This window comes from Danio aesculapii, chromosome 16 (assembly GCF_903798145.1).
Source record: "Danio aesculapii chromosome 16, fDanAes4.1, whole genome shotgun sequence".
Taxonomy (NCBI): Eukaryota; Metazoa; Chordata; class Actinopteri; order Cypriniformes; family Danionidae; genus Danio; species Danio aesculapii.
This window is the reverse complement of record NC_079450.1, coordinates 15,479,987-15,491,175: the sequence shown is the minus strand read 5'-3', so window position 1 is coordinate 15,491,175 and position 11,189 is coordinate 15,479,987. Positions and strand designations below refer to the sequence as shown.

General features: G+C 35.3%; 1 protein-coding gene across 1 annotated transcript in view; it reads right to left on the bottom strand.

The window, feature by feature from the left end:
• Positions 1-10,220: 10,220 nt before the first annotated feature.
• The window catches only part of cpne4a (copine IVa), a 120,261-nt gene continuing 119,292 nt past the window's right edge, over positions 10,221-11,189 (bottom strand). Inside the window, exon 16 of the mRNA XM_056475517.1 lies at positions 10,221-11,007. Within this exon, the coding sequence (XP_056331492.1) occupies positions 10,876-11,007 (132 nt within the window). The 3' untranslated portion in view covers positions 10,221-10,875. The remainder of the gene's footprint in view (positions 11,008-11,189) is intronic.

Genomic DNA, 11,189 nt, shown 5'->3' with positions numbered 1-11,189 from the left:
TCTGGCTGCATGTGTATTTACAGTATTTCATATCTTCACTGTAAAATATTGTCAGGCTCCTGTGGTTTCATCATGTGACTTTCCCCATGTGCTCCTTTGTTCTGTTTCCCGCCATTTTAGTATGTTCATCAGTTTCACCTGTGTTCATCCCCTGTGAGTCATTATTTATACCCCTTAGTTTGGTTTAATCGTTGTCCGGTATTCTTAGTTGTGCTTTGCCTACACCCTATGTCGTTCCTTAGTCGCCTGTGTTTCCTGTATCCTTTCAAGTGAGTGTTTGTAAATAAATCTACGTGTTTAATAACTCATGCGATCCTTTGCCTTCCTGAGAGAGCCCAGGCCTGACAAATAAACAGTAATTTTCACAATGCAATTTTAAAATACAGTAACATACTCCATAACTCTCCTACAGTTCATATACAGTTAAAGACTGTGTAGTTTACAAAAAATTGTTATTAGTGTAAATATTGACATGGTCCGAGATGTTGTTAATCTGAGGTTTAAGACCTGCCAAGGACTTGGTTGTATTTCATGTCCTGATGCAGAAACCAAAATATTCAATATGGTATTTTAGATGTCTTTTATTTAAATACAGTACTAGCCCATCTTTGACACTCACCTTGAGTCCAAAAACTAAGCGGCGATGCAGAATGCGCTCCTGCTGCGTGAGTTTACAGGCAATGGAGTAAATGTCATGAGCAAATGTCAGCAGACAGTCAAAAAAACAAAAAAAAAAACACCTAAAATGTGTTTGAAATTCTCCTGAAAAGCAGCATCTGGTAAGTCTGCCAGGTACAGAATAATTACATTGAAGGTTTCCCTGGGATAGCGGTAATTTATACCAAACGGTAATGTCTCCCGAGGACCGGCTCGCTTTAGCACAGCTCAATTAGTTTAATTCCACAGGACTCACAGTATGTTAATTTACGCCTCAGTTTTTCTCCTTCAAGATCAGCCTTCACCCACTGTAAAACCAGATTCCTGCTCTACAACATTTACAGGATTAGTCGTGGAAAATCTGCATGCTTTCAGAGCCCTCACACAGTCCTAATAGAGACTAGTTAAAAGTGCTCTGGTGGTGAGAACGTACAGTAACAATAATATTAATAAATATCTAGACATTTTAAGACACTAAAGGGATAGTTCACCCCAAAATGAAAATTTACTCACTATTTACTTACTCTTGTATAGTTTCAAACCTTTGATTTTTTAAAATTTTTACATTTCATTTATGTTGAACACAAAAGAAGATATTTTAAAGAATGTTGGTAGCTGGTAGCCATTGACTTCCATAGTATGAAAAAATATACTATGGGTGCCAGTTTGCAACATTCTTCAAAATTTCTTCTTTTGTGTTCAACAAGATGTCTTTTCTAAAATTAATAATTACTTGTTCAAGTTTTACATATCTAGACATAGTATTTAAAGACATTAATGGGATAGTTCACCCCAAAATGACTCACTATTTACTCACTGTGTAGTTTCAAACGTTTAGGCTTTTTTTTCTGTTGAAAACAAAAGAAGATATTTTGAAGAATGTTGGTAGCAGGTAGCCATTGACTTCTATAGTAGGAAAAACATACTATGGGTGTCATTCTTCAAAACTTCTTTTGTGTTCAACAATATTTGTTTTATATAATATTAATAATTACGTGTTCATGTTTCATGCCAACTGACCCAGCCGACACTCGAACCAGCAACCTTCCTGCTGCGAGGCGACAGGACTACTTACTGCGCCACTGCGTCACCCATTTTCTTTTTAAGTAAATTAATTTTAAAAAGTTATAATTTCAATACATTAATAGATTAGAAAGTAAACAGATAAGTAAATTTTAAAAATCACTGATTTGGGCTTGTAATGTTAATAATGAATACAAATGAATGTCTAATATACATATATAGCACGAATATGAAAAAAATATTGATTTCTTTATTACAATACATTTTACGGTGACGCAGTGGTACAGTAGGTAGTGCTGTCGCCTCACAGCAAGAAGGTCGCTGGTTCGAGTCTCGCCTGGGTCAGTTGGTGTTTCTGTGTGGAGTTTGCATGTTCTCCCTGCATTCGTGTGGGTTTCCTCCAGGTGCTCCGGTTTCCCCCACAGTCTAAAGACATGCGGTACAAGTGAATTGGGTAGGCTAAATTGTCCGTAGTGTATGTGTGTGTGAATAAGTGTGTATGTGTTTCCTGGTGATGAGTTGTAGCTGGAAGGCATTCGCTGCATAAAACAAAATGCTGGATAAGTTGGCGGTTCATTCCGCTGTGGCAACCCCAGATTAATAAAGGGACTAAGCCAAAAAGAAAATGAATGAATAAATGAATACATTTTACGTAATATTTTAAATAATACATTAATAACAGATTACATTTAAAAATAATAAGTAAATAAATACAGAAATGAATCGTTAAATATGAAATAAATGTGAATAAATCTTAGGTAGTTGTACTAACATTAGTTGACATAATTATAAAACAAACTAGATATAATACAAAGGAATGTCTAAAAATCTTAGGAATATTCATTAAATAGAAATAGTCAACTAATAATAACTGATATGATTTATTTGATTCACTTTAATCCAGGTTTTTCATCTTTCCTAGCCTGTTGATTGACAGTTGCTTTCAGACAATTACTGCCAAAGCAGGACTTTATAAGAGAGCCTGAGCTTATCATGGCCATTTAGACGCAGTAATAAAAGCCACTCCTGAATGTTCCAGCAGACTGTTTTCTATTACCACGTGCAGCATAAAACCCTATTTCACCAAAGTATTCAATATGTATTTTAATCTTAATGAAAGTGAACCAGGCTTCGAGAGCACAAAAAAGAAGCTTGAAAGAACCGCAGGACCTTTTTAAGCTCCATATTCAGCAGCAGCAGCCCTCCTGATCCTTTGTTCAGTGAAGCTAATCAGCTCCAATCACGGATGCGCTCCTCCAGACTAGACCCTCATTAGACTAATACCTGTCTTTACACTATTTATAAAGCCTCGGCGAAACAAAAGAAATTCTTCAAAGTTTTAATCACTCTGCAAATAGGGATGAGACAAGCTTGTTGCCTCATAATTACAAGGCAGACGCCAGAAGGGTCATTGTTTAAGATGCTCGGGGGACGAACCGCTGATTGGAGAATTTGAGACGAGGACTGAATTAATTGCTTGAAAACTTTCAACTATTAGCTTACGTGTCAGATTTGCGTTCAATTTCCTGTCCTGAACTCTAATTATTTTCTCTGGTTTGTATGTTTAGGGCTGTAGTCTGTAACTTTTTGTTGTTGTTAAAAATGAAATCATAAAATCAGTTTTTGAGCCACGTACATAACCAATTCAGAACTATAGTTATACCTTAGCCTGATTCACAGTGCTAACCTTTGTTAAGAACTATACAGTGGTAAGCTGTGGTAAGAACTATAGTTATACCTTAGCCTGATTCACAGTGCTAACCTTTGTTAAGAACTATTCAGTGGTAAGCTGTGCTAAGAACTACAGTTATACCTTAGCCTGATTCACAGTGGTAACCTTTGTTAAGAACTATACAGTGGTAAGCTGTGGTAAGAACTACAGTTATACCTTAGCCTGATTCACAGTGGTAACCTTTGTTAAGAACTATACAGTGGTAAACTGTGGTAAGAACTATAGTTATACCTTAGCCTGATTCACAGTGTTATGATGTCTAATTTGGGGTTTTCAGGGACTTTATTATGTAATGTCTATATGCTGTACTGTACACTATAAAAAATCTTCCTACTTTAAATATTTTAGTTGATTAAATTAACTTTTCTAATCATCTAAATTTAAATTAGTCAAACTGACTAAAAATATTATGATATTACGATATAGCTAATTTTTTGATGTTGAAACCTGAATAACTTCTTTAAAGTAAAATAAAATTAATTGTTGTCATGACATTTTGTCATCCAATTTTTTACAATGTATACAAACAATAGTATTCTGGCTAGTTGGCTATATAGCATGTTATGGCCTGTTTCCACTGAGTGGTATGGTAAGAAACGGTGCAGTTCTGTTTGCTTTTATGGCCGTTTCCACTGTTAAAAGGTGCCTAAAAGCAAGCCGTACCATACCACTTTTTGGGTACCTAGCATGGCAAAGGGTACCAAAAGGTGGAGCTAGACGCTCAGCTGAATGCTATTGGTTTACAGAGATACGTCACTCGTGCATACACAAGCAGAAGAATGAAAACAAAGAAACCGCAAACATTTTTAAATACACAGCCGAGACATTACATCTTAATAATATATACATATAATAACAAAGAAACTAACCTTGACGTCGTCTTGATGAACAGCCACAAAGCCAAAAAAAGGCCGTCTAAAAGTATGAGTGGTTTCACTTTCTTCAGGGAGCTCACGATCGCTCATGTGCACGTCTATGTTTCACATAAGGAACTTCTTGAGCTGATGATAATAACGTGCATGTGATTATTAAAGGGCTTCTGACATCTGATCCTTTCAGAAACGGACAAACGCCAGAGTGAAGCGCGAAAAAACAAAGGAGCAAATGATTGTTTCGCCAACCTAAATCAAAAACAAGCTGCCATGTTTATCATCGCCTTTTGGACTATTATGAACTCAGAATGATGGAATTACTTTCTAACAAGAGGTTACACGTGCTGGTGAAGATTAAAGATGCAGATGAGAGGTTTGCTCTGACTGTGGGCTATATGTTGCATGTTGTTTTAGAACCCAAATAAGGACTAAATGTATGCTGTGTGTAGTTTTTCTGTAAGTGGTAACATTTCGGAGACTGTAAGTGTCTGTATGTGTTCATATATGTTGAAATTATTTGTTTAAATAATGGCAGTAGGCTATTTTGCATTGATCTGCAGTTATAATCAAATCATGTTTTTAGAAAAGTTAGTAATGAACATTTATACACAAGTATTTATGTTTATAAAGCATCCGTTTTGTGAGAAGTGCTTCTCATATGTGAACGACTCGTACAGCTTTGCTTTGAGCGAGATTTCCTCGAGCGAGAATGACATTGTCTGAAACTTTGTCATACACCATGCCCACCAAAAGGGTACCCTTGGTACCCTTTAGGCAGTGGAAATGCAAGCCTAATACCGTACCGACTCGTACCTTTTACTGTACCACTCAGTGAAAACAGGCCATAAATGAAAAAGTTACGAATTGCTGTGAGATAGCGTTGGTAGTTTATTTAAATAAAGCCATACAACATGTGTTCTTTACAAAGTTTACCCTGCACTGAGTTTTTTTTTTGAACCGGGAAATTTTTGCCTGTGTTCACAGCCTGCAAAACACTTTTTTCTCTCTCTGTATAACAGATGCTGCTCACAGAATCGCTCTGGACCTGATGAGCAGATTTACCCATACTGCAGAAGAAAATGATGCTATTGAACTGGGACTTAATTTCTTTTTATATTCATACTTTTTATTTGAAATTCTCTACTTGAAAACCCCAGCGCAGGCCATGACTGAAACACAATCTGAAGCAATCAGTGACAAAAGCTCTTGAGAAAGCATTGGTCTAATGATGTGGGATTCTGCCGTTTGTCCTCGAGTGGCAGATCAATGATGGACCCAATAAAACACAAATGACCCGTGCAGGCTTTTAGGGAGTCACGACATGCTCTTCTTGATTGAGAACAAATGAGATAATGAAGTGCAGAGTGCCACAGAAGCCTTCCCAGACTAATATGCGGATGCAGCTTTAACACATTTTCTTCACATTATGCTCAATAATGATAAAAAGATGTGTGCTACTGACACATCAATCATGAGAACAGGGTTGTTTTTTTTTTATAGATTTACAGACTTTTGGAGGGCAGTGCTTTAAAAAATTACTTGAAATTTTTTTTTTCAGCATTTTGTGTGGGTTTCAAAGTCAAAATTTCCTTCATTTTCTCCATAATTTGGAAATCTTTAAAAACAGACAAATTGTGAGCTCCAGGGCTGATAACAGTTGTACTGTATGTCAGTGGTGAGAAAGTATTTTCTAAAAAATATGAATAGGTTTATCTACAGTTGAAGACTAAAGTATTAATTCCTGTGAAATATACTTTTTTATATGTGTATATATATATATATATATATATATATATATATATATATATATATATATACAGTTGAAGTCAGAATTATTAGTCCCCTGAATTAATTATTATCCCTCTGTTTATTTTTCCCCCCAATATGTTTAACGGAGAGAAAATTTTTTTCAACACATTTCTAAACATAATAGTTTTAATAACTCATTTCTAATAACGGATTTATTTTATCTTTGCCATGATGACAGTAGATAATATTTGACTAGATATTTTTCAAGACACTTCTATACAGCTTAAAGTGACATTTAAAGGCTTAACTAGGGTAATTAGGTTAACTAGGCAGGTTAAGGTAATAAGGTAAGTTATTGTATAATGATGGTTTGTTCTGTAGACTATCGAAAAAAAATATATAGCTTAAAGGGGCTAATAATTTTGACCTTAAAATGGTTTTGAAAAAATTTAAAACTGCTTTTGTTCTAGCCGAAATACAACAAATAAGACTTTCACTTGAAGAAAAAATATTATCAGACATACTGTGAAAATTTCCTTGCTCTGTTAAACATCATTTAGGAAATATTTGAAAAAGAAATAAAAGATTCAAAGGGGGGCTAATAATTCTGACTTCAGCTGTGTACAATTTTCACAAGTGATGTTTAATGGAGATATTTTTATTCAAAACATTTTGAAACGTAATAGTTTTAATATCTAATTTGTACATTATAGTACATTGTATTTTGTTATGTATTTATCTTGTATTTTAGAATTCAGCTTAACGTGAATTTTAAAGGCTCAACTAGGACAACTATATGCAAGGTTAATAAGGCATCATTGGACAACAGTGCTTTGTTCTTTAGCCATTCAAAAAACTATAATTAAATGGTCTAATAATATTGACCTTAGAATTTTTTTTGCATCTTTTAAATAAATAATTTTGTAATTTAATAAATTTGAATGTAATATTTAGTAAAAAAATGATTAACTAGCATTTATAGTTTTAATGAGCAAATGAGCTATGAATGTGACACCATTGTATAGAAGCACGCTAATTAGGCAGACCTTTGACTACAGTAGTTGTTAAAACTGTTATCAAAATTAACTTGAGGTTAAATGTAAATTATTTTCCTGGCATGTTGTTGCGGTCATCAGATGTGTAAACTGCAAACAATAATATATTGTAATAATATATTTTTATAATATTAGTTTAATTATTTATTATAAAGATACATGGTAGAAATGGAAGGTACTTTTTTAATAATAATTATAAACAAACAAAAAAACATATCTAGGAAATCCACTGACAAAGTAAGATTAATGCTTTTGTGGCTACTGCTGTGTTTTCACATCAATCAATCAACAACATTTGTTAATCTAGGTTCATTTTTAAAAGAAAATGTACTGGTAATTTTCTGCCAGGTAATAGATTTTCCTGTGTGTTTGTGTGTGTGTTGTATATGTGCATAATGTACGATTGAGGACCCACAGACAAATGCTGATGCATTTTGTGTTTAATGTTTACAGAAAATTGTCTCTTCCCATTGCAGATAATGAGCATGTCTAGCAATTTCTAAAATACTGTTCTCAGCTCTGTGAGGCAGAAACTGCACACACACACGCACACACACACACACACACACACACACACACACACACACACACACACACACACACACACACACACACACACACACACAAGCGCAAATCACATTAGAAAGTTTGGTGAATCACTTTACCAAAATTCTCGTAAAATTTAAGATGACAGTCTTTATCCAGCATTTGTTAGTAGTCAGTGAGTGTTGCAGTTTCCAATATCTGTGTGCTAGTTTCACTTACTTTCATATCTATATTTCAGTTCACTCACAGGTGTGAATCATCATTTATTATGAACTAAATTAACTTTACATTATTTTAATCTAAAAACTGAATTGAACTTTTATCTCTTTTGCTTCCTCCTTTACCCAACTGCATTGTTCTTTAATATACAAAATTGTAAATGTGGTGTCTCTGGAACACTTTAAACCTATTTTTTAGCATTTGGATATTGACTCAATGTGTTTAATCTGCTTTTGTTGTGTAAATCGGTGATGAAGCTGATTGTATTGCAGTCCGTTTTGCTGAATACTGCTGTATCGACCTTATTCTTTTACATGAGCAGACGCAACCATTAGAACTGAATTGACTCAAGACTTCTGGTCTCATTCACTTCCAGTGATTTTTAGCCATAAAACAGCTCATTATGTTGCTTGATGTTGCAAACCGGTATTTTTTTATTATACATTATATATGTTTTATAGCTTTTGTCATTTGTCATTTCTAGTCATTTCCCCATAGCCAAATTAATGACAAGCCCACTTAAATAAACTCTCTGCAACTCTCACATGGTTGCTCCACTGAAGCTAAGCAGGGCAGCGCAGTCAGTTGGCGTTTCTGTGTGGAGTTTGTATGTTCTCCCCGTGTTGGTGTGGGTTTCCTCCAGGTGCTCAGGTTTCCCCCACAAGTCCAAAGACGTGCTATAGGTGAATTGGGTAAGCTAAATTGTCTGTGGTGTATGTGTGTGAATGGTAGTGTATGAGTGTTTCCCATTGCTGGGTTGCAGCTGGAAGGGCATCTGCTGCGTAAAACATATGCTGGAAAAGTTGCCGGTTCATTCTGCTTTAGCGACCCCAGATTAACAAAAGGACTAAGCCAACAATGAATGAATGAATGGATGAATGAATAAGATATATTTAATCTCAGAGAGGTAATTCTAGGTAAGTAAATGGAAAGTAAACAAATAAACAACTCGCCTTTGGGTGTAAAAATAGGTTTTACTTGTTTTTTTTACAAGGCAACATTGCCAACTACTGACCTGAATGTTTTTTTCAGCTATTTTAGTTGTTTAGATGAGTTGTTTTCACACATGGTTGGTTCGACAATGTGGTCATCTTTACCAGCCTGATCTCACGAGAAAACGTAACTATTTTACAGTATATTTTGTCAGTTTAGTGGCTATTCATACAAATTCATATAAGTTTAGTCATAAAAGTTTAGCACCCAACCCCTTCCCTAAACCCAACCATCATTGGGGGATGAGCAAATCCTTCTAAATTGTACGAATGAGACCCTACAAATTCATATGAATTAGCCACTAAATCAAAAAATTACAAATTGTTTTGAGATAGATTTATTTCTACGCACATTTTTCTGTTTTTAAAAGTACCCTAACAGTTTATAAAGCTGATTTTTTTCCTTTTTGCACCACAGAATGAAAATAAACATTTGCCATTTTTACATAAACTTTTCTTGAAAGGTGCAGTATGTAAGTTTGACACCCAGTGGTTGAACTGTTGCAGTTGTTGAACTAGGTAATGCAGATAAAACACATGCAAGAACAGGTTGCCAGATTCACCAACAGGAGCGAGCCTGACTATTGAGTCTAAAGGCTGATTAGAAGGAATAGATAGAAGGAATATTTTCCACATTAAAAGGTGACTCATCACAAGCCAACACATATCAGTGATTCAGCATGTCCATTTCATAATGTTAAAGAGGTTTAATATGTATTAATTAGATTAAAAACCTTACCATTTTGCTGGAGTGCAGTGAGTGCACTATTCTGTGCATCTGAATGGCTGTATTTAAATTTCTATCATGTTTTGTCAGGCGAAAACAGCCAAATTGCTTATCACTGCAAATCTCCTCGTGACATGTTGTTAGGACACAGGGTTACAAAGTAACCTGCTTACCCAATGTTTACATTCGTAATATTTATAATATTTGCTAATTAATAACCTCATGTGGAACTCTGAATCTGCGTCTCATTTGGAGTCTGCTACTGTCCACCGGAGATTGCATTTCGGTTGCGGACTCATACTTTGAGAGCCTTTCTGAATAACTGAATGAATAAAATATGTGGTTTTCCACCAAGGCAACCAGGGGTGCTGAAATATAAATGGCTAAACTGGCAGTGGGCAGGGTAAAAGAGCCAAAAAAAAGACAGATGTTCCGGCACGTAACAGACATTTATAAAGCAGAATATCTGGCTTCAGCATTGTTTTTCAGATAAACAAGAATGCTCACTTAGCATGTTTCCTAAATATCTGCAAACATATTATGGTATTTGTATGCCTTAGAAGAGTCAAAAACTTACATACAGCAACTCTAACTATTGAAAAAAAAAACTACATTGCTGGTTTGTTTTTTCAGAAGCCACACAAAGAGTGAACCATTCATAACACAAACTTTATTTCCAAACGATTTGTTACATCATCACTCAAATCTACCAAAAAATACTTCATTCTAAAGTCTTATTTGTGGACATTTCCCAGAAGAGCAGCTTCACATGAACTCAAATAACAGGCCCCGAAAGGAACCAATAGAAAAACGATGTCGGTTTATCATCAACATGCAAAATACAATCATGCATCTGGCCCTGCATCTGCAAAAAAAGAACCAAAATATATATATATATTGAGAGAGAGAAAGAAAAGGAAAGCCTGAATGTCCACAGACAGTCTAATTCAAATAGCTATTCATCCTCTAAGATCCAAAATGCTTTACAATGTAAGAACATTACGAAATTTAGCAAAATCTCAATAAACCTTTATATAAAAGAAAACAGATAACCCATATATATATATATATATAATTATTTATTTCAGCTAATCCCAGTCATCATGCTTTCAGTAAGATGTTTTTGCTTCTTTGTAGTTGTGTAAGTCTGTACATGTCGACATGTACGTAATACAAACAGTAGCATTGCAACACCTATGCAAGCCTCACAGGCTACGCATGCAAACAAAACAAAGTGGAACAGATTAGGCTTCAAATTCACACAGACGTGCTAGTTTTTTGTAAAGAGCGAGAGCTGGTCGCTTCAGTGACCAAACGTCCTGGAAGACTCAAACTCGCTGGGGCACTTGGGCTTGATCCCCTTGCTGTTGTAATAGTCCACCACCTGGTTCGGGACTTCAGCTAAGACACTTTTTGCCAAAGCAGCAGGAGAGGCCTGAGTAGAAGAAGAAGAAGAGAAACAAACATAAAGCATTCGCAGGGCCATTTATTCCTTCTGCCATCTGCTGCAGCGCTAATGATGTGTGAAGATACTGTACTTGCTGAAAACCACATGCGCTGTGATGAAAAACATCCTGAATCTTGAGCAAAAGTGACTTGTGTGACTCAAAGCTGAGA